We start from the raw sequence: 25324 nt of genomic DNA on the forward strand, positions 1-25324 counted from the left end.
CCTAATGTGAGTTCACCTCTATGGAACTCAACAAAATGTTAAAACTATTTAATCTAAATTTGGTATATAATTTGAACAACATATTTCTCAGGCAATTTAGCAACCTCTTCTCTGTGTTGTGTAGACTATCCAGTTTTAAGTTGCAATAAATATGTTTGTAAACAAGAAGTAAGAGCCTCTATTCAAGCTTGGTTTTTACCATTTTCACATAAATATGGCTTCCCCAACACCACCTGAGCCAGTCGCCCTTCCTGTCCAGAACATGAACTTGGTAGTCTTCAAATGTGTCCCTTTTCCTTTAGAGGTACACAGCTGAGTCCTGCCCCAAGGAGCTAACTTTTCTTTGCTGCTGCGCCATATACCATCACCCAGATGAATGAGAACCAGACATATTGCAACTCATTTTTTGGGAGAAAACCTTCAAACTTGTATGGGAATATGAAAAAAACAGCAAGAAAACTGGCAGATAATAGAAACAACCTGTGCTTCAAACTTAGCTGCAGACAACATGGTCTTATACCATGCCCCATACGCCTGGATTCCACCGTAAAAGGCCAAGCAGATTCTACAGAATGTCCAAAACAACTACTAATCGAACATGTAAGACCCATTTTACAGTTGATGCGATAAATGGAGCCTGACCTCGGAGTTACCCACCACAATGTGGAAAAGAGGCACAGTTATCGCAGCACAATATGGACAAGGAGAGGCAACAAAACTAGTTCTCCATTCTGCTATTCCATTCTGGGAACAACCAAAAAGGAGAAAGTAACCTGTAACTGAATAGAAGGAAATGGAGAAAAAGTGGATAAGGAATCTGTCCAGCCAGAGATGGAAGTCTTAGCCAAGGGTTTAAACTTTAAAATTGCTCCCAAAACCATCCCTGTTGTAGATATCGCAGCCACTGGACCCTCCATCCATAATAAAAAAAATACCACAAAATGAGGTTGAACAATTTTGCCTCAAAGTGTCTCCTGCCCTAACCAGTGCCAAACCACCTCCACCGAATCTGATGTTGCAGGAGCAGAAGTCACTCATTAAAGGCTTACGTATTCCCATGTTGCACGCTGATAAAGGAAGATGCACAATATATGAACTTCCTAAGATACGCAAGGAAGTGACCCCTCTCGGACCAGTTGTCAGTAGCATTATCTCTGTGACCTACAATGTGTCAAAATACCTAGCCAACTTTTTACCCCCATTGGTTGGAAATACATTGCGTGCCTCTAGTTCCAAGTTTTGCACCAGCCTTTTGGAAAAACTTGGGCCTGTTTGTAAATGTTGTGCAACTTATATTTCTTTTCACCAAGTTGTGGAGTATACACAATTCAGCATTGGCAAGAATCCACCCACCACACTGCTGATAAAGACTTTAAAATGTGCGCAAAACACGTAATGTCCAAAGACTCTACATTCTGGGAGTGAACTGGGTGTGTAAGATGGGAAACAGAGGTAATCAAGAAACCTTTCACTGTAACATCTTCAGTACTGCAGGGAATAGCAGAACCCCTAGTTGAACTGTGAAAATAAATAAATCAGAATACTTTGACTTCTATGGAGCATTCTTGCCAGCAGCAATTTTAGCAGTTTGGATCTTTGTTGGACATTAGTAGGATCATCATAACTATGTTATGTAGGGAAAGCTGACCCATGCCGTCTGCCTTGCCTAAGGTGGTTTCATCATTCCATCTGAATCGAGAGGTTACTTTGTCTTCTCTCTAGAATATGCAAGGAAAAAAGAACCACTGCAGCCTCTAGATCAGGGGTCGGCAACCTTTTTGGCTGAGAGAGCCATAAACACCACATATTTTAAAATGTAATTCCGTGGGAGCCATACAATATGTTTGGCCGCGGATGCTGCAGGGCAAGGTAGGGTGGATCCCAAGGCTTAGAACACGTCTTCTATCTGCCGAGCGCACGAACAAGGTAGGGTGGGTGCCAAGGATGCCGGATGCAAAGGCGGAGGAGGGCGTGGCCTGCACTTGGCAGATAGAAGACGTGTTCTAAGGCTTAGAACATGTCTTCTATCCACCGAGCGCAGGCCACGCCCCCTGTTATTTTTTTTTATTATAGATTTGGCAGCGAGCCAGATGCAGCCATCAAAAGAGCCACATCTGGCTCCTGAGCCATAGGTTCACTACCCCTGCTCTAGATCCTTTGATGTAGCTCCAGAGAATGAAAGAGCAGAATGGGACATTTCATCAAAAGTGTTGAATGGTTTCCAGGGCAACAATTAAAACCGTGGAATGTGGTACTGAGGCTTCCATTTGAGTTCACTATTTACTCAACTAGAGCAGTGGAACGTTTTAGTCATCTGTTGAAAGGGTATTGCCTGAGTCAATAAGTAGGGATGCAACGAATACAGGATTCAATTTGGAATTCAGCCAGGATTCGGCCAAATCCAAGTGTCTGGCTAAACTGAATCCTAATCTTTAAAATCATGCGACTTTTTGTCACATGAACCTAGGAGAGTCAAAGGTAAAAAAAAACCCTTCAACTTCTATGTCGACCAAATCTTTACAAAGGTTGTGGGATTTGGCCAAATACCCACAATAGTGGATTCAGTGCATCTCTATGAAAAAAATGGTGAATTGGTCAACAGTGACCTTTATGTAGCACTACAGATTGGATATCACAATCCTTCCAAAGTTTTTGGACTATCCTCTATTGAGCAATAAACTTGTTTGGGAGACCCTTTTCTTCCCAGTTTAGCTAACCAGCTTTCCTCCAACCATGCTCTGATCTGTTAATCAGCTGGCAGAACCAGTAGTGCAGAGAATTTCAAGGGACACATGGTTACTGCTTTCAATAGCAATTACATTTACAAATAACTGAAACGATTAGGCTTATTTGTAATGTAGACTGGAGAGAAGTTTAGAATTACATTTTCTTTTATTATGCAAACAAGGATATATTTTTTGTTATACAGTTTTTGTGCAATTTTTTTAAGCCAGTAATTTCTACAGTAACTCCATATATCCCTACAACACCATAGGTGGACCTTTCCCAAAGACTGAAAGCCAGTGCTGATGAAATCATCAAACCCTACACTTTTTGTCCTCTCATATTGCATTTTTCTATTTTGCGACTTGAATGTATTTTGGCATGATGGGAAATAATCTTCACCGTATTTCCTTTGCTCTCTTTATTCTGTGCACTGTCCGAGCTGCTTCTTTTGCTTCTATTGCTACTCTCAGCGCCCCAATGACTTGTTCTTGATCTGCTACATCCAGAACTAGAATAGAAGACAAGAATATTTAGTAAAAAAAAAGCAAAATCAGCTGATGGGGGTTCATACTGCCCTGCAGATTTATGCATATCACAAAGGTCAATATTAGGTTCAAATGAGACCTAGGTAGGTTGGACCTGATCTTTGTATGTACAAATTTAATTTTACTACCATTAAAAACAGAAAGGTAGTAAAGATGGATTTGTTTGACATATTTTTTCATGAAACTGTAGCAAAAATTTGCAGCGAAAAAAAATTTGCCAGAAAAAGTTGCAGTGCAGGAATGAAAAAATACCCACTGGCTTTTTAATGCATTTGGCGTAAGAAAAAAAATGGCGGTAGCTGCAAAAAAACATCTATTGACTCCAATGCATTCTCACATCACTTAACAGGGGAATTCAGTAAGTATATTGACATTATTATATATAGCTGCTTACATTTTTAATCATATGTATTTAAATGATAAAAACACTGACCTTGCAATGTTTCCTCAGCTTTGTCTTCAGCTCTTCTTAGTAGAGGACGGAGGTCCATATAGGCATAGCCCACATCACAACATTCTTCTTCATCCTCATTGATTGGGTCACTTACCACAGTGAACTTAAGCCTGAAAAATACCCTGACAGTATCAGTATATGTTCCTTTGTTATTGTGCCAGAACGTACCTCAGGGTAATAGTGACCACAATGTTATCTCATTAAATGTTTATTGCAAAAACCAAATATACACAAGGGCAACGGAAAGGCTTATTATAATAAATTTCTGTTTTCAAGGAAATGTAAGAGTGTTAAGGACCACCCTATGTGGCTTAATTCAGAAGAATGAATAGGAATGTATAGGAAAGAATTTAAAGACTACACATCAGAAGGCACACAAACAGCTACAATATAAACATAAAGAATATAAACACTAGAACAAGTGTTGTAACCCAGCAATCAGGATGGTAAATATAAGAAAAAGGAGCTGATAGCCTTGTAGGCTAAGTCCAACCCCTTAATTGTTTTTAAAGTATATTCATATTAAGAAGATGCAGCGTGAGTGTCTGCATCTATTACACAATGGAAATAATTTGGTTATAACAAATTAAAGGAGAACTAAACCCCGCCCCCCCGGCTACGAACCCTGCTTGCGCATGCATAGTTTAAGCAGATTTCCTGCTATCACCAACTGTGCATGTGCAAGCAGGGTTCGTATTGGCGGAGAGACCCGTAGACTGTTCAGTTGCAGAGAAGATGTTGGCCAGGTACGCAGCTACGCTACTCTGCTCTTTTAGCTTGGGGTTAGCAATAGGGACAGTTTTACAAGTTAGAAATTATGCAAAAAGGGAGAGGTGAGGGCAGTCAAGGCAGTGCTAGTTAAGGGGGCTTTTATAGCCTGGGGGGTATAGTTCTCCTTTAAGAAAAAGCAAATATACTTAACCAGTTCTTTTCTTCAATGTACACAATAAAGCTTCAGAGTTTCAACGCCCACTCTATAGGAGCACCTCTGGCTTAGTTCAATCAAGTCAGTGGCTAATGCAGAATATGATACATAAATGTTTACTAAAAGTTAATTTGAACAAGACACCAGTCTGCCTGCCATACTCTGCCTGCCCTATCCCTATGCTGCCTGCATGTGTCATACTCTGCCTGCCCTATGCTGCCTGTGTGTGCCATACTCTGCCTGCCCTATGCTGCCTGTGTGTGCCATACTCTGCCTGCCCTATGCTGACAGTGTGTGCCATACTCTGCCTGCCCTACCCTGCCTGTGTGTGCCATACTCTGTCTGCCTATGCTGCCTGTGTATGCCATACTCTGCCTGTCCTATTCTGCCTGTGTGTGCCATACTCTGCCTGCCCTATGCTGCCTGTGTGTGCCATACTCTGCCTACCCTATGCTGCCTGTGGGAGGTAAACCTGGCAGGGGCTTGTTCTGGGCATAACGGGAAGTGGAGGAGCAGGGAGCTGGAGGATGCAGCTGGGGAGCAGGGAGCCAGAGGGCACAGCAGGGAGAGGGGGAGCCACAGGACACAGTGGGGAAGCAGGGAGTTCTTTTACATATTAAGGGTGATATCCATACAGTGAGCACCAAACTTTTGGGTTTTTGCTGTGCTACCGCCATTAATGTGGGTATGGTCTTAAATGCTCTTGTGATAACATGCGTGTGTTTCAGGTGGATGCTGCTAGGCAGAAAAATTCCAGCCCTCAGTACCACAGAAGTTGTAAAGCATTGTTTAGAACATATATGTCAAACACAAGGCCCGGGGGCCAAATCCGGCCCACCTGGCTGTTTTATGTGGCCCTTGGTGAGTGTGTCTGACCATCCAGCCTGATCAATTGCCATTCTCCTCACATAGTAACTAAGACTAAGGGGCATATTTATCATGCTGTAAGGTAGCAAAGCATCTATTGGCTGCTATGAGCAACATTACCAGTAATGTCTTACTCCACTTTTTACACATTGTAATAAATATACCCCTTAGTATCTTACTAAGTATATTAATAAAGAATTTGGCCCGCGACTTAGCCTGTGTTTTAGATTTCGGCCCCCTTATGTGATTGAGTTTGACACCCTTGTTCTAGAGAATGGCAACATAAGTAATGATCAGTGTGGCTTTATGAAGGACATAATGTAATGTATCAGTATTTGCAGATGACACAAAACTATGCAGAGCAAGATACAGCATTCCTGCAGCAGTATCTTGAAAACTGGCAATCAGGGCAGCTAAGTGGTAGATGAGATTTAATGTTGATAACTATACATATATAAGGGGACCATATAATAAGTTGTGAGATGGTTTCTTTACTAGTTAGGTCCTTTCAGTAGATACAGTGACATACATTCAGATTAGAATAAAGAATGTTCCAACCTAATATTTGAAAAGGGTTTTTACAGTGGGGGTGTGATGTTGTGGAATTCTCTCTCTGAATGATGATGTACTGGCAGATACATTAGATAGCTTTAAGAAAGGGTGGGATGGCATTTTAGCAAGTGAGTAATTTTCTTTTAGTACAAAGTTGATCCAGGAACTGGATTGGCATCTTGTCTGGAAGATTTATTACCCCTCTGAGGCAAGTTAAAGAGGCTTCAGATGGGGAGTTTTGCCTTCCTCTGGATCAACTAGCAGTGAGGTAGATTTCACTTAGGCAAAAAAGGTTGAACTCAGTAAATAAGTGTTCTGTTTTAACATAAATTACTTTTAGTATGTTACACCAGATTAAATGAGATGAGAGAGGGATTCCAGCTAGTAGCTGTACTATTTCCCACAATCAAATTTTACCTGACAATATCTCCATTTGAGTCTGATCCTTCTAAAAGCATGTAGAGAAAATCTCTGCGCTCTGCATGTTCTGACCCATCCAGATGTATTACTGGGTAAAGATAAAATGTTAATGGAAGTTAAAGAAACTTAGACTTTTGCAGATAACTATAAACAGTAACACCAAAAAATGAAAGTGTTTTAAAGTAATTCAAATATAATGTACAGTTGCCCTGCACTGGTAAAACTGGTAAGTTTGCAACAGAAACGCTACTATAGTTTATATAAATGACCTGCTATGTCAACACGGGGGCAGCCATTGAAGCTGGGAAAAAGGAAAAAAGGCACAGGTTACATAGCAGATAACAGATAAGCTTTTTAGAATATAATGGGAGTTTATCTGTTATCTGCTAAGTAACCTGTGCCTTTTCTCCTGTAAATGGATGCCCCCGGGGCTACACAGAAGCTTTATTATATAAACTATAGTAGTCTTTATAAGGAAAACACACCAGTTGTACCAGTACAGGGCAGCATTACATTATATAGTAATTACTTTTATACACTTTCATTTTTTGGTGTTACTGTCCCTTTAAGTAGGTTTTATCTTGATATGAAAAGGGGACATAATACACCATTAAGCAAACCTTTGCTAAAGTGATAATATAGCTCCTCTCCTTGGTTGGGCTTGCGAAGTGACACAGGGGTCTCAGTTTCCTCTGGAGGGACCCCAGCGAAGCGGAATTCCACAAACAACCTTTGTACTGCACTGTCCCCCATCACCTCTGAATATGGGTTTAAGGTCAGAGACATAATTTCCACACGGATCATGGATGAAGGCTGTGATGAGGAAGAATATATTAGACAGAGACTAATCAAGGATCTGAGATAGATATGGCTCTCAGATACATTTTGTTACCACCAAGTCTGCCTAAAGTCTCTATGCATGATATCACATACAAATGAAATGAATTTATAGGGTAATAAAATAACAGGGCAAAGTTTGTTCTAGGTCTGTTGACCCATTTCATTCATCAATGTTTAGAATTTGTTGGTCTGCTGTTTCTTTTGCTATGTGTAACTAGAGCTGCCACCCACTATTATTAAATATTTGATGAATTTTGTAAATAAAGGGTGGGTCAATGACATTTCTTCTCTTTTGTGAACAATAAATGAGATTCACCTAGAGAAAACATTCTGTACATAGCCGTATTTATTTTACATACTCACTGGTTTTTCTGGAACACTTGGTTTTACCACTAAAATGATGTCGTCCTCATTATCTGTACTTTGTTGGTCATTTGCATCTGCTGTGAGCTCCCCTAAATAAATAATATGCTTGTTTACCTTCATCAACTAGATGTTTTCTTAGGGCTCTGGTACACGGGGAGATTAGTCGCCCGCGGCAAAACTCCCTGCTCGCGGGCGACTAATCTCCCCGAGTTGCCTTCCCCCTGCCATCCCAACGGCGAACATGTAAGTCGCCGGCGGGATGGCAGACGCGGCGGGGCGATTTCAGGAAATCGCAGAAAAAGCCTCGCGAGTCTTTTTCGGCGATTTGCGCGAATCTCCCCGTGTACCAGAGCCCTTAAAGAATCTGTGCCTTACAAACAATGGGCCAGATTCAATTCAGTGAGAAAAAAAAATTATCTCATGGTTTATCATGTGAAAACTTTTCCCCTAATTCATTTCCAGTTTTTTCCCTTAGACTTAAATAGAGTTTTCACTTCATAAATCACGAGATAAGTTTTCTGAATTGAATTGCAAATCAAATTACATCCTGACCAGGATTTTTCAGGTGATAAATCATTTTTTAACTGTATTGAATCTGACCTATTATGTGGTAGAACTTTACTTATCAGAATATAATTTTCAACTTGTATAAATATTTTCAGATAGTACACTGTTTGCACTTACCACTGATTCCATTCTCTTCCATATGTTCTTCCATGTTGTCCTGAGCACATTTCAGTGCTTGTACACCTTTCTGCAGATAAAGAATTTTTTACTTTCTTTTCTTTTTTTAAACTAAGCATTTCATCATTTTATATGACCCCCTGTTCAAATTTCTGCCAACCTACCTCCTGTTGTGTGTCCAGACCATTGCTTTTGTATCCAGCTGGCAGAAGATCAGATTTTTGAAAGGCTGATGGATTTTGATTGGATGTTGATGGAAAGTCCTTGCGTCCCCTTTTGCTGGAGGTTATGTCATCTAGTTGATCTTCCTCAGCCTTGCGAGTTTTGAACTGCTTTGCTCGTGTCATGTTCACTTTTGATGCAACGCTGGGCTGCAATTTTATATGGGAGCAATGCTAGTACAATAACAAAACACAGTAAAAATTCAATAAACGTTCTATAGTCTTACTATTGTTGGAACAGTGTTGGAGATTAGCCTCTCTACCTGTGAAAGTGGGATCTCTTGAGTACTTTGATAACTGGTAGTCTTGTAAGAAAATTTCCATTCCATACTGATCTGTATTGATCCAGAGCACTTACCGCAAGGGTCCAGCAGTGCAAAATCTCCTGTAAGGTAAATGGAGAAACGCTGACTGTGTCCTAAATATACATTACCCACTGAATAGTTAGTCATTTAAAATGATGGTTTTGTAAAGTGATTCTTTTACAATGAATCAAAGTTGCATTTGGCTTTAGTATGGCTCACCTTGAATGTTGTCTCCTTGTGCTAGTCTGACTAAAGGCACTTCAGCTCTTCCCAGGTAAACTCCAGGCTGCATATCTTCATCATCAAACACATACACATATAAACACTCCTTCTGAAGATATCGCTCAAGGTCATTTGTTATTTGTAATTGGTAGACAAATTCATCTCCAAACTGGGGATTGTTACTGCATGGTATTATAGCAGTAGAATGGTCGGGGTGATGGTAGAAGCGGTACATTGTATAAGGGCTTGGTTGGTATCCCAAATAACCCACCTTCAGGCTTCTACAGCCCCATATTCTGATGGTAAGTTCATTTTGAGGTCCAGTAGAAAAAGGTGATGCCAATGACTGTAACACGAAAAATTAAAACTGAACCTTTTGTTAGATCTCATTTATCCCTTCCTGGATCTTACTCTAACGTCATCCTTTTCTCATATAGTAAAATGGTATGCGCTATAACTTTTGCAGCTAATTAACTAAAGGTTCTGCCTTTTTAGGTTGTTGCTACATTCAGAAGTTTGTTCACAAATTTACTAACAGAAGGCAAATTCTGGCAGCTCTTTTTCACAATTTCGGTTTCATTAAATGCACAACAGAATTTTATGCCTGTTGTTACCCACAAAAAATACAGGGGAAAAACTTGTGTCCTGTTGTAAATTCCATCTGTGTCAATATGGGCATTAATTGGGGCATTCATTTACTTGTTACTTGGCATTAAAGAACATACAGAATGTAAAGCATACTCTGGATTTAATCTATAGGCTGTTCTCTAAGTTTCGGCTGGGTCTCCTAGGGCCCACCAAAAAAGGTGTAATTTACAAAGACTGGGCAAATGTGCACCTAGGCAGTAACCCATGGCAACCAATCAGATGTTTGCTTTCATTGCTTTACCTGTAGCTGGAACAAAAGGGCTAATTATTGATTGGTTGCCATAAGTTACTGCCCAGGTGCAAATTTGCCTAATCTTTATAAATTGTGTTCTTTTGTGTAATGCACAAAATATGATATTCACACAAATTTAATATTGACCTTACAAGAAATTCAAGGTAGCACTGAATGTACCCATGTAAAAACTTGAAATCCTTTGATATATAACATAAATGCAATTTGCTTGGTGCTGCATTTTTTCTGATCTGTATCAGCAACATTATGGGCCTCACCTTCTGTGAACGGCAAAGTCTGCCAGCTGAAAGGTAGCTACGTGCTTTATTGCTCTGTTTATGAACACGCTGCGTCTGAGATACAGATCCATGTAGACAAATCCAGTAATCCAGCTCTCCAATATCTTCCCCACTGACATCTTAAAAAGAATGAAATCAGGCCACAAAACTTAGTGGTACAGAATACCTCTTCTAGTCATTACTGTTCAATGCCCTCTGTACTCCCCAGTGACATATAGACTTTGCAGAATTATACAATGTAGCCATTCTAAGGGCTCTTTTTCTCTGCAGGACAGAGACCAAGTAACTAGCTCTATGGAAGGGATCATGATTAGGAAATATCTTTGGCAAAAGTACAAATGATATTATTGATTTGTGTTACATCCTGCCCTGCAACACAGCTATTGTTGAGCCATGACTTTGGGGCAGAGGCTGCTGCATTATGCTGGAAATGTTGGTTATGAAAGTTACAATTTTTTTCTTTTCAGGGTCTCTGTAATAATATTTTCCTTGGCAGTGTTTTTAACTACTGTCATAATCATGTCTGAGCCAGTACCCCAGCTCCCTTGTTATACACATCCGTGTGATGTAGGCGCTTTACCAGATCCAAGGTCTCATGAATGTGTGAACAGGTGAGCTGAGGCACTCACTTATTTTGCACATGTGTGTACCCCAATATGCTCACCTGCACAGGAGCTCCCTTAGGTGATAAGTGCCCTTTAAATGCATTCTGTTAATTGTGCCCATGAAATACTAGAAAGCAATGTATGAATATTACCAGTCAAAGTAACTGCTCCATGTATCTTTTCAGTGCTCTGCAATGTTGCTTCCAGTTTAATGCGCCCCCTTGCCAGTTCTCTATGCTCTCCGCCTAGGGCTTGATATAACTCCACTGTTAAGGTGCCAACTCTTAAGAAGCGGAGAAATTCAGCATCTGGAGTAACTGCATAATGAGAGGTGAAGCTGTATTGAGGGCTGGTGCCAGTTACCACTGGAGTGGCGTGTGTTTCATAGTCATACAAAGAATAAACACAGAAAGTGTGTGGCTGAGAGTCACTGACTTCCCTTAGACCCCGTGGTGTGAAGCAGACAGCTCCTATATGAACTTCAAAGAGAGTCTCTCCCCGTTGCAGAGATGGTACAGGTGACATATCCACATCAGGAGACTCAGATTCATATCGGGAAGGAAATGTTCCATATGCAATGTCTTTGAGCTGAGCTGTGAAATAATATATGACAGAAATTATAAAACTCTGGCTAATGCATTTTCAATTCCGATATAAATTAATGGGGATGGAAGGGGACATTCTGAGGGTTTTATTGCTTGCATGCCTGGCTGGATGATGTACTGTAGTTCATGTACATAAAAACCAAGGTTGAAGACACCAGGGTACTGAAGGAGCTTAGCTTTGTAGCTGCCAGACAATTTTACTGAATCTTCCATAATCCTTTAATGTCTGCAATCATAACAACAGATGGGCAAAATGCTAATGTGGTGTCATTATTCAAAAAAGGGATCGTTCTCAGGTAACTATAGGCTTAAAGTAGACAACATTTGGAGGGAATATTAAGGTATAGGGTAGTCACAGCACTGTGATGAGCCAGCATGACTTTATGCACAATAAATCCTGCCTGACAGAGCTCACTGTCCTCTGAGCAGTGAGCAGACTCCTATATCCTGGGTGTGGGGTAGACTTGATTTTACAGTTGTATGGGGAGTAAATGAGGCTAATATTACCTTCTAAAGTCTGGATCCTGGCTCTGTACTTCATAATTCTAGCCTCATAGTGACATTTCCTTTCTTCTTTGTCTCTGCTCTCACTCTCAGATTTAAGCCTCAATGTCTTCAGTTCCTCCTGAAATACAATTGGGAACATAATAAGAAAAGACAGTCGGAGCAAAGGTAATGTTACAGTAAAACAGTACTAGCATGTTTATAGGAATATGTTTGTGCTTTTACCTCATAAGAGAAATGAAAATACTGTGTATAATTGGTTTTATTGGTCATATATCAGTCAAACATTTTCTTTTCTTTTTTTTTACTTTTTAGAAAATGTTGGGGTTATTTTTATGGGGTTATGTTTCAAGGCTAAAGTTTGCTGCTGTTCTAATAATACATAGCAACTAATCCGCAGGAAACATTTACTGGTCACATGGTTAAAAGCAAAAATCGTATTGGTTGCTATAAGTGTCCTAGGCAAACTTTGTGCCTTTTATTATAGTAGGGAGTTTCATCTCTGAATATGCATAGATTTCCTGGCGACAATTCTTTATTACTTCCCATTCTCCTGTATATCCCAATAAAAGACAATGGTTTATATGATACCCCTAGGGCATTGCTAGCTAAAAGAAACAGCAGTTATTGATACAGGCATAGCTGCATCTGAAACAATCCTTAGGGCTGTGGCACACGGGGAGATTAGTCGCCTGCGAAAAATCTCCCTTGTCGCAGGCGACTAATCTCCCCGATATGCCATCCCGCCGGCGAGAATGGCATACGGTGGGATGGCATCCGCAGTGCGGCGATTTGCCGAAATCGCCTTTAGAGGCAACTTCGGTGATCGTGGTGCCGCGTATGCCATCCCAGCGGCAATTTACATTCTCGCTGGTGGGATGGCATATAGGGAAGATTTGTCACACGGAGAGTAATCTCCCTGTGTGCCACATCCCTTAGGGTGGAGACACGCAGAGCTACTAATAGCAGCTAATTGTTTAGGCTACTAAGAAAGACAATGCTGATCATTTACTGATAATTGTCTCTACATGTGTTTGAGCAGAGTCAATTCTCAGTATTGTCTATGGCAGGGTATTAGTAGCCCAGTGTGTCTTCATTTTGCGCAAATCTCTTTTTCGGCGATTCCCTGAAATTGCCCCGCCGCGTCTGCCATCCCGCCGGCGACTTACATGTTCGCCGGTGGGATGGCAGGGGTAGGCAACTCTGGGAGATTAGTCGCCCGCGAACAGGGAGTTTTATCGCGGGCGACTAATCTCCCCCGTGTGCCAGAGCCCTTATGTTTGCTGATAAAGCTCCTGTACAAAGAGATAGCATAAAGCTATGCTAAAATAAAAATCCTCCTGTACTAAGAACAATACAGTAAAACACTTTTACAGTAAAACACTTTTTTCCTGTGATTTAAGGTTTTTGCGACAAAAATCATGAATTTAAATAATGTTTTAAAAATCTTAAAACAGAAAAAAGATCTAAAACAAAACAAAAGGCCAATGTAAAACTATGGCATCAGAAAGCTTGCAATTGTAACATTCATGTTTTTTTAAATTCTGAGGTTATTTAAAGTAGAAAAATATACAAAATTATCACAACTACAAATTTTGCTAAATAGCCCCCAAGTATTTAATTGATCTGAATTTGAATTTATATTACATATGTTAGGCTTAGAAATAAGGCATATGGATTCCCTACATTTTAATAATCTTTTTTTTATGTTTTTACAAATGTTTTAAATTACCTCCCACTTGTACCAGTACCTGATAGTCATTGTTAATTTCATGTTGCAAGAACAACATTTCCCGGGTCTTTTCCAGCTCTAAGATTGTCTCTGCATGATCTGCATCCATCCTGCAAATCTGCCTCTGCTTCTCTGCTTCCTCTGCCTTTTTCTGCTCCTCTTCCTCTCTTCGCTTTTCACTGTCTTCACTTTGCCTTTGTTCATCTTCACATCCCATCTGGTGTTTTTTCTCATCCGTTTTTTTTCGTCTTTCTCTGTCATCAAACCATCTATCCATAACTGCTTCTAATTCCCTCATCTGGTAGGAACCTTCTGGTCTTGGTGTCTAGTGTATGAAAATATAAAATTTAAAGCTTAAGAAATTAGTCATAAAATGAATCTGTTATAAATAAATGCAACATCAGGAATACACAGCAGTGCTGTACAAAACACATTACTTATTGATTGGCAAATTAATATTATACAGGTAAGGACCCTGTTATCCAGAATGCTCAGGACCTGGGGTTTTCCGGATAAGGGATCTTTCCATAATTTTGGATCTCCATAACTTTAAAAATCATTTAAGTATTCAATAAACCCAATAGGATTGTTTTGCCTCCAATAAGGATTAATTAAATCTTAGTTGGGTTCAAGTACAAGGTTCTGATTTATTATAACAGAGAAAAAGGAAACCATTTTTAAAAATTAGAAGTATTTGCTTATAATGGAGTCTATGGGAGATGGCCTTCCCATAATTCGGAACTTTCTGGACAACAGGTTATAAGGGATAAGGGATAAACTCTTTATAATATATATATATACTTATATATTAAATTAAAAAGTGCTGTGTTATTGGGAACATGGATCTTGCCTCTGAGCACCCTTTAAATTTAAGGTTCCTTAAGTGTTCTAAACATTCAAACTATTGGAAGCCCTTATGATGCTCACTGATGCCTAGATATGCAATTTACAGCAGGATGTACATTTTGTGTCAGTATTGATGCACAGTTTGTGCCTTGAACATTAAAGATTCAATAATTGTGGCAAATAAGTATGCATTATGGGTACAAATATGGTTTTTCCTTTGCTTCTACATGAGTTATCTCTATTATAAACTACAAGCGACTGATGATTAATCAAGTAATTTAATAAGTAAAATGGGAATCTACTGAAAATGCAAAAAAGGAATCACAAGATGAAATAATCTCCAAGCATTTCCCACCGAGGTTCTTGGCAAGGTCACGCCCAGTTGCTCCGGGACAGTGTTGTTAAATGAGGACGACAGTATGGCTGACACTTTTTCCTGATAACTTTTGACTTCTTGAATCTTTTCCAGCAGCTGCATATGTAGTTGTGAGACTTCCTTCTTTAAATGCTCGTTTTGTTCTGAAATGGAATTGGTAAATACATCCATGCCATTAAGATAAATAGGAGCTTCTGTCAAAATGTTTGTACTTTACAGAAGGAAAGCTATGGGATAAAGCTGAAACTCAACTTCATATCGCATCACAGCTTTTAAAAACACAAATTTCTCATGGTGTACATAAAAAATGAGGTGAAGCTTCTGTCACTGTGTACTCACTAAAGGTGGAATGTAGTACTTATTGCATGATAGTATAAGTAATTGGTGATATATCGGCTACATGCTTATTGTACAGCACTGCAGAATATATTGGCGCTTTATAATTACATGATAATAATAATAATAATTATAGGCAACCAGTGGCTCCCCAGATGTTGCTGGTCTACACCCCCCTAAATCCCTATTACAGATAAGGCCTTAAAGAGCCTGCTAGTTGCTCATGACTGATCAAGGTCCATCATATATAATCATTTAAAGGAGAGATATTTGGCCAGGAAGTCGCTTACCTCTTTCATGCTGAAGATGTTCTTTATTTAGTGTTTTGTCAGATATATGGTGGTGGATTTGCTCCTCCAGGAGTGAAATCTTCCCCCTCAATTCACTCTCTATTGCTTGTTTTGAGCTGATGTTGTCTTCATTAAGAGAACTATAGAGTAATAGTAAGTTAAAACAAACAAACAATAACAATTTATATAATAAGCCACATGTACAATTTATGTAATAAGCCACATATACATTGATTAGATTATAATAAATGTATTATGTCTGGGGAGACATTATATATATATATATATATATATACCAAATCAAACACAACCAGCACCAAGGGTCTTGTGGTTCAAACAAATATTAGTATATTATAATTGCATGTACAACCGATGTTTCGGTCCCCTTTGGGACCTTTTTCAAAAAAAGGTCCCACAGGCAGGGACCGAAACGTTGTTTGTACATGCAATTATAATACACTAATATTTGTTTGAACCACAAGACCCTTGGTGCTGGTTGTGTTTGATTTGGTATCTATATGGTATTCCGTGCTCAGGTGCAGCTACATTGTAGCAACATTCGGAGTGTGGTGCTGTCGTGTGGACATTTTTTATATATATGTCCACATATATATATATATTCTTTGGACATCTACATCTGGTACAGCTTTTCCCTTGTAAGACTCTTGCAGCCCTGCCAAGTGTCATGCAGTTAGTGTGACAATCATGCCTTTATTGGTTGAAACACTGCAGAGCTGAAAGTTAGTCAGTATGCTCTTTTATCATGAGCTGAGAGCCACACCTAGAGCAAAACAATAACTGTGCTAAAACCAATGGTGTGCTTGGCTTGCATATTGCATTTATCACTGGCCAAGTAACATACACAGTGCACAAAGGTTACCATGTCACTCCCCCTCTAGTGCTCTTCAAGGCCTTGGTTTGAGCTGCTTAACCAGCCGTAAATCTTTCCGTGTCCCACTGATACTCATTCTCAGTCTCCAGCTTAGTCAGCAACAGCTAATCTAGCAGCTCAAGAGCCAAGTAATAGGAGAGCTTGCTGTATAGAGAAAGTATAATTTTGGTCTAAAATAAAGACATTTTGGAATCACTGCAAGAGGGGAACTGCGAAATATGATGTTGTTGCTGGAGGGGGCAGAATTCATATACAGTACATAAAAGTAATCTATGTCTCACATAAACTATTACATAATTATGAGCAAGAGAGGTAACGAGAATTCTCTGCCCCTGAAGTTTATAGTTGCAGACATGTCACTGAGACAAAGCTGCAATAAAAGTTAAAACCACTTTGCTCCAAAGTAAATAAATATATCCTATATATGTATTCCCATTCTCACCTTTTTAGTAGACTGTCATAATTTTCTTTGAGGAGCGCATTCTCCTTCTCCAGGTCAGTAACACGCTCCTGGAACTACAGAGAAAGTTTTGGATTAATTTGGTACTGTGGCCAAAGGTTTCCATTGGAATTCACTGATCAGTAGAGATGTAGCGAACTGTTCGCCGGCGAACTAATTCGCGCGAACATCGGGTGTTCGCAAGTCCGCAAATTCGCGAACTTTTCGTGATGTTCGCAATTTGGGTTCGCCGCCACCGGAAAAATCGCAAAACTTACGATAACGGTACGAATGCTCCGAAAAAGTCGCAAAACTTACGATAACGGTACGAATGCTCCGAAAAAGTCGCAAAACTTACGATAACGTTACGAAAGCTCCGAAAAAGTCGCAAAACTTACGATAACGTTACGAAAGCTCCGAAAAAGTCGCAAAACTTACGATAACGGTACGAATGCTCCAAAAAAGTCGCAAAACTTACGATAACGGTACGAATGCTCCGAAAAAGTCGCAAAACTTACGATAACGGTACGAATGCTCCGAAAAAGTCGCAAAACTTACGATAACGTTACGAAAGATCCGAAAAAGTCGCAAAACTTACGATAACGGTACGAAAGCTCCGAAAAAGTCGCAAAACTTACGATAACTTTACGAAAGCGCCGGAAAATACGAAAAAGTCGCAAAATTACCGATCATTTCGAAAAACGGCGTGTGTCAATTTTTCAGAGGTTTTTGCCCTTGATCCCCCTCCTGCATGCCACTGTCCAGGTCGTGGCACCCTTTAAACAACTTTAAAATCACTTTTCTGGGCAGAAATGGGTTTTCTAGGTTTTAAAGTTCGCCTTCCCATTGAAGTCTATGGGGTTCGCAAAGTTCGCGAATATTCGCAATTTTCGGCGGAAGTTCGTGAACAGGTTCGCGAACTTTTTTTTTGAGGTTCGCTACATCCCTACTGATCAGTTCTCAGGACAATGCAGAGTGCCACAGCCAGTCAGCTTAGTTTAAATTTTCACAGAATACATGGTTATTTTAATTAAAACTGGAGCCCACTCCTAGTACATTTCCATGTCCAATTGTCCCCCTTGTTGTACATTTGGGGCTAGTAAACCAGTGGCATACTTATAGAGGGCACAGAGCCCACAACCACAGCAAAGCCCAGGGAAGGAAGGGGCATGCAAGAATAGGTGAGGGGGTTGGGGTTGAACAAATTGTGGTTGAAAAATATTTTGCAAGTGGGCCTGTGTCCCTGAAGTTACTCCCCTACAGTGAACCCAGGCACCCAAAGTTGCCTTATAATATTGTGTGGATTTATATACAAATAATTAATAGAAATACCTATTTAAGCTGTGGAGAGGGATTTTGTGCTCACAATAAGGAAAGAAAGCACAAGACTGTGTTCGCACCAATTTATGGTCTTATAAATAATACAAGTGATTTAAAGGATAAGTAAATCTTAAAAAGTTTGAATGTAAAATTGTTCAGGGTGCTTTTCTAAGCACTCATGCAATTTACATGAATTATTATTATTTTTTACCATTTTAGAGCTATTCATTATATTAAATGCCACTATAATTCATTGTGTGGCAACAGCACCACCTGCTGGTCAGTTTGTGTAATTATACAGTCAAAAAGATATCCCTTCAGAAGGAAAACAGGTGTTAAGAGGTTGCTCTGCTCAGGAAGGAGATGGGATCTGTGGTTTCTGATCTCTACTGAGCAGAGCAATATCACATCACTGTTACTGTTCTGCATCAAGGTAACTTTACAGTAGAGACTCATGTTTTAAAATTAAAAATTGCTTTAATACATTCTTACTTCATTGATTTCAAAAGAACATCCCATTTTGAGACTTCAGAGTTAGTCCCATAATCAAAAGGATCCTATACAGATTCTACCCTCCCCATCCTTTCCCCATTTTGGTGATCTGGTATTAACTTAGTGATAAAAACAGCATTATTTTAAATGTAGTTGCTGTGAACAAGCTCAGAGTTAGAGGTAGTTATCTAATTACAGTACACACTGAGCAAAAGACTTCAGTAGAAACGTTCACAGTATTTTATTTTGAAACCACGCACAAAGAGAAGTCTAGCTGCAACATAGTTGGAGTTAGGATGTCCAGTCAATATTTTGCTAAAATATGGACCAGTATCATTATGATCTTACCTCTTGTAATGACCTCTGCAAGTTGAGGACACTTTGCTGTTCAATTTCCATTGCCACCACCTTTGCCCTTTCTGCTTTAAGTTGAGATGTGAGGTCCTCCAGCTGGGTCAGGACAGCCTCATGACTCAGTGTCAGGGACTTCTGATTCTAAAATTGTGATCAAATGTCAGAAACAGCAGTATAGAGAGATACACGGCAGCCAGTTGTGTAGACCTCACACAATCAGTACCCACCACGCACATGCAACTTTGGTCCTTAGTTGTTTACATAACAGGCTAATGTTCAATTCTAATGTTCAGCATGTCTCAATTAAAGCAATAAAGAAAAAAAAGCCTAGTAGTTACACTTACCTGCTGTAGTTCTGTTTCATAGGACTGAAATAGAAAAGTAAGAAATAAGCAACCCCAGTATTGTACTGATCCATAAACACTGCACCATTATTTAGTTAGAAGTAGACATGAAAAACATAACTGCAAACTCATTTAGCAATAAACCAGCATTAGAACCAAACAAAATGTAGAACTAAACTCCCATGCTAATCTACTGTCAGCCAAAGCAGTTTGTACAAATAGACCATAATCATATGTAGATTCCTTACTTCCTTTAGCTGGTGGAACTGTTCCTTTAGAGCACAAAGAGTTGTGTTCTTTTCCCTCAGCTCTTTCTGAAGACGAATCAGCATTACATTCTCCTGGATAGAATTCCTGCACATATAATGGTTAAAGTACATACATAGTTGCATAGGGTTGAAAAAAGAGTCCATCAAGTTCAACCCTTCCAAGTAAACCCAGCACACACACAAACCTATAATGACCCATCTATTTACTCACATACATAAACCATATATACCAACATCAATACTAATTAACTGTACTTTGCTACTATGGACAAACGGGGGTTAAAAAAATAAGCCCTGGCATTTCAAAGAGATTTCCAATCATTTATTTTCTTAAAAGGGTATAAGGGTACAGATTATTGTGTGCACTGTGCTTTCATTCCTTCCTTTTATTTGTGTGGCTATACAAGTATTCCTATCTGAGCTAAGCAGGGGGCACTACCAAGTTTGCTATTAAGAAAAACCTGATGATAACCAGATCACACATTGTATATTCTTTTGATCAAAGCCACTACACTTACCTTTGGTTCTCAGCTTGCTGCATTTTTTGCAGGTAAAGCATCATTTCTGCATCCTTTGACCTCATGGACTCCATACTCTTTAACACAACGGTGGATTTATCATCAACCCTATTATTCTGACTTTCAATTAAATTGAATCTGAGGGGCAAAAGATTTACATCAGGTTTTCCAAACAAAAATACACAATGAATAGTGATGGGTGAAACATTGACGCCCATTGACTTTAATTTATTTCGCGTGAGAAAAAAAGTTTCACACATCACGGTCACATCAGAAAAGTTGCGGTCGCATCAAAAAAGTAGTGCAGTAGCCACATTTGACAGATTTTTAACCATCTTTTAGCAGTTTTGAAATGAGACAGATTCGCTCATCACTAACCATGATGATAATACACAGACAGGATGGAAAGGACATTGTAAAATTACTTATAACTGGTGTCTTATAGTTCAAAGAAAATGACCATAAGAGGCTTATTTCTCAAAGTATATAACGAAACAGTGATTCAGATACATCCCACATCTTTGTCTAAAGGCTAAGTGTGAAATCAGGCAAATTTATGCTGATTTATAAATATACAATATTGCACCATATTTTTTGGTGTGCATAATTTTACACAGTTTGATAAATATATTTCCTAGTGACAGTACAAAAAGGTTACATACAGCCTCTCTATCTCTTCTCTGGCTTCATCACTGAGAGTCTCTCCACATGCCTGGACTTGGCATACTTGGGGGGGCCTTGCTTCCAGACTTTGCACCCGCAGACCTAAAATGATACATTAGAAATAATAGCACATTTTCCTAATTTGTTCCTAATTATGCTTTTTGAGGCTAATGCAGGACCAATTGTATGTAAAATATTGCTGTCCTGTGTGTTGTAGAAATTCATTGATTGATTCATCATTCAAAGTTGCATTGCTGTCAATAAGAACATGAAGACCTCATGCCTTATTGTTCTTGAGAACCCAATGCCTGCAGGCCAAGTAGAGACAATACATTTTTCATCTATGAACCTTTTCCCTGCCAACAACGTAGATTGGCAAAAACATAAGAAGCCATTTACAGAGACTGTATGAAGAAGTGCAAAAGTACTAAGGGATGCAAGCGCTTGATCATTCAGGTAGCACAGTAAGGACAGGGCCCTGTTGTGCCTGTGTTCTCTGCTGCCCCCGAACTAGGGGGCCCCGCTTTTTCCTCATGAATACAGTGCTGCGGAATGAATATAGCATTGTATTCATGGGGTTAGTGATATGGTTCTTTATAGATGGAAGGTAGTGCACACTGCACCCATTTCAGATCTTTGCATGCTGCCTTCTTAATAGTAAATAACTCCTTATAGATTGTATTTTTCTACATTCTTTTCTGATCAGTGAAAATGGTTCCAGAGTGGCCTCAGCCAGAAATGTAAAATGGATACTTGAAACTTTAGTATTTTTATACTAAAATACAGATATTTACAAATAACACTGATTCTTTGAATGTTCTATTTATGCAAGTTATTCCTGATCATACGCACCTTCACGTAGGTATATCCTATACAGCATTAACATGTTTGTGTGTATTAAGTAGGAGTACAGCTACAATTTTTGCAAGGGTCAGCTTTAGGGTCACACCATTTCCTTAACTTGCTCAACTAGCGTTATATTTCAGTGCTCGGCTTTTTGCCTTTAGATAATGCTATAAATGTAGATAAAATAGATACTATATAGCTATTGGTCTTGGAAATGCTAAAATCAGTCCCAAGCCTATTGTGTGTCCAACTCTTTCCATTTTTGAACTGTTGTTCACATGCACATTTATGTCCTTTAATAACTCCTCACCTCTTTTAATGTTATGTGGCAGAACAATGTTCTTTCTGACTCCAGAGTCTGTTCGTGCAGCCACTGTGCTGTAGGGGCAATGCCTGCATCCATTTTGTACCTGTAACCGCTGCTTATATGTAACCAGTTTGTGCCTAAGGGATTCATTTTTATGTTCTAGGTCTCGAACTCTATCCTGTAAGTCTTCTATAGTCTCCTCGGCTTCTAAATCTCGCCCATCATGCCTCGCCCCAAAAGATTTTCCTGTCTGCGCAAGATCTGAAGTTACCCGGAGCAGTTTGGTGCCCATTCTGTGGATAAGAATAAGAGAATTCGAAATATAGCGGAGCACCACAAGGAGAAAAATGTAAAAAAATATAAAAATGAAGCATATGAAGCATATGTACATCCAAAGGACCTACACTTTATGCGTTCCTCATAAGCATTAACAGTCCTTACATGGGAGGAGTTATATATATGTGGATAATATATGTATATATGTGGATAAGAATAATAAATGTAGCTGTTTTGTTGAAGCATTCCAAAAAGATAACAGCTTCATCATAATGGTGGAGAAATTGATAAAAGTGCTGTATCCTTTTTCTCTATTAATAATCCTAAAAATGTATATTGATATTTATGCACTTATAACCTTTTTATTTTGTCTTCCATTTTTCTTGCATGGTCCTTAAGCAGTATGTTTTCCTCGTGAATACGAATGAAGTTGTCCTCTAGTTCTTCTCGACTGATATGTGAGACCCTTCGGTGTGTCTTTAGATCCTTCTCTAAAATGAATATTACATAATAAATTACATTTTATTGTAGTAAAGCCACTAGATCAATATACATCAGTGAAGTAGATACCAGAACTATAAACTGCAGTTCTCCTGTTTGAAAAGTAAAAATAGGAGAGCATTAGCCCATAACACTGAACACAAAGTTACTGATAGTATATGAGAGAATGGGAAATACTAATTTCTGGAACAGCTCTGATCATAATATTAAACCAAAGAGTCAATACTTTACATTCATTAAGTCTCCATCTAGTGGGTTCTAGTAATACACTGAGGAAAATTAAACTACCAGATAGAACAGTGATCCCCAACTAGTGGCTCATGAGCAACATGTTGCTTCCCAACTCCTAGGATCTTGCTCCCCGTGGCCTTAAAGCAGGTGCTTATTTTTGAATTTCTGGTAAGGAGACAAGTTTTGGTTGCATAAAAACCAAGAATAATGCCAAACAGAGCACTCTGTAGGCTGCCAGTTCACACAGGGGCTATTAAGTAGCCAATTAAAGCCCTTATTTCTACCCCCAGGACCCTTCTTCATGCTTGTGTTGCTCCCCAACACTTTTTCAATTTAAATGTGGCTCACGGGTATGAAAGGTTGGGGATCCCTGAGACAGAATATACTGCATTGTACAAACCAAATATCAATTTACCTGAAAATTAAGGAAATGAAAGAACAATATTAAAATGACACTTGGCATTTTAGGATCTTTACTCTCCCTTCATTCATCATGATGCTCAAAAAGGGCAGGCTTCCCTATGCAAATACCTGTAATTTCCTTTAAAATGTTCCAGTAGTGTCCCTCTACAGACTGAGGTTGCTCTAGCTGAGCTATCTTATTGAACTATAGGCATTCAGGTATTCTGGGCATCTCTGGACAAGTTGCTGTGATGCTAGTCTACTCCAAATGCTCCAAGCTACTTTCTGACACATTGAGTTTTTTAGGTGGTTCCGTCACACTGCCTCCCAATCTAATGCTTCCCACCTCTTTTGTATGGGCGCCTGGCTGGCTGCCTCACACTGGCAACCAAAAGATTTGACCCACCGATCAATTAAAAAGGAAATCAAGTGTATATTTTCTTTTTGAGTACAATATGGGTATTCTCTTAAGAAGAAAAGTGCTGTGTTCAAAATTAGATAATTTGAAAGGGCTATGTGATTATTCTTCCATTTTGTTATTACAGTTTGGACAATGGAAGCCAATTACTCACTGGAGTCTATGCATTTAATACCTACTTGCTCTGGTATGGAACAGTATGACAGCTAAATTCAGCATAAACAGACACACAATAAAAGGCTGCCTGTACAGCATAACTTATACCATTAGGTTTAACTAATCATTTACAGACAAAAAAGCAAGTATAAAGCTTATTTATGCTAAAATACTAAAATATACTAAATAGTGGAAAACTCCTTACCTTTTACTTTCATTGTTCTCTGACCATGTTGTTTCCGAGAATAGGGACCAGCTATGACATCTACAAAAGAATTATGGATTATTGCAGCACTTAATAAGTAACCCAAATAAACTGGGTAGGATAGCAGATAACATAAAGGATGGGGGATAGGTCATAAAGGGGATATGGGGGAGTAAATAATAGTAATACCTTGTATTGCTTTAAACACTGCTGGTTTACAGTCTGTGTCCCTCACAGGAAGATCTGAGCACGTCTCATCCAGCAGGAGCACAGACATCTTGAATCTGTTTCTTGGTCAAACATATACGATAGTAATATATTCAAAGGAACTGGGGTTTCTCTAACACTATCATGCCAGGCTTTTATTCATTGCCAGAAAGTCTACAAAGCATTTAATCAGTTTTCTGAAAGCTACAGCACTTGTCCCAATGTCCAAAGATCCGGCAATTGCTGGCATCTTACATACTGTTGGTTTACACACATCTGAGTTTTGACCTTGTCCTTCCGGCAGATATGGCGCTCCCCTTTTTCAGATCTCTCTTTATTGTATGACTTCTGTCTTCCTTCTAGTATTCAGTCCCTGAGTTTTATGTGCCTAAGCTCCTCTTCCTGTTCTTTCTTGCACCTTCCTCCCTGTCACTGCTGCATTAAGCCCTTGTTAATCCTTTGGCCCATCTGCTGAAAAAAGAACACTAGCCAATCTACTGAGGGCATTAGCCTGTCTCAGAGATGAGCCAAATCCTGTCACTGATGCATTCATAGTCATATATAATGTTAATAACTCAATTAAACTGGATGCCTTAAACTGCACACACAGTGCACCCACCCTACAAATATAAATATTACAGTACAAATAAGAATAAAGACTATGTAGAAAGTTACATAAGCACACCATCATAATTTAATGCCAAACTGAGGAGTATTGGAAAAAAAGGTTAATTAGAAAAAAAAGAAAAATAAGTTTTCAGACAAGATAATAGGCCTTATTTACCACAGTTACACAAGTGCTGGTGTGCTACAGGGCCCATGCATGGAACACTTGTGACTGTAGCATTGGCAGGTGTAAATCTCAATCTGCATCCGGATTATA

General features: G+C 39.2%; 1 protein-coding gene across 1 annotated transcript; it reads right to left on the reverse strand.

Moving 5' to 3' along the window:
* Window positions 1–2873: 2873 nt before the first annotated feature.
* On the reverse strand, window positions 2874–24976 carry rpgrip1 (RPGR interacting protein 1). The gene is made up of 25 exons (XM_012971310.3): window positions 24424–24976; window positions 24235–24294; window positions 22680–22812; window positions 22049–22338; window positions 20892–20994; window positions 20230–20367; window positions 19691–19796; window positions 19443–19466; window positions 19093–19239; window positions 16936–17009; window positions 15602–15741; window positions 14955–15118; window positions 13773–14078; window positions 12025–12142; window positions 11065–11505; window positions 10287–10426; window positions 9126–9474; window positions 8865–8986; window positions 8545–8751; window positions 8381–8450; window positions 7694–7785; window positions 7111–7303; window positions 6488–6578; window positions 3706–3836; window positions 2874–3235 (listed from the first exon to the last, which is right to left on the reverse strand). The coding sequence occupies exons 1-25, from the start codon at window positions 24509–24511 to the stop codon at window positions 3123–3125; spliced, it is 3840 nt and encodes a 1279-aa protein (XP_012826764.2). The 5' UTR covers window positions 24512–24976; the 3' UTR covers window positions 2874–3122.
* Window positions 24977–25324: the final 348 nt, after the last annotated feature.

This window comes from Xenopus tropicalis, chromosome 1, assembly GCF_000004195.4.
Source record: "Xenopus tropicalis strain Nigerian chromosome 1, UCB_Xtro_10.0, whole genome shotgun sequence".
In the NCBI taxonomy this organism is placed as follows: domain Eukaryota; kingdom Metazoa; phylum Chordata; class Amphibia; order Anura; family Pipidae; genus Xenopus; species Xenopus tropicalis.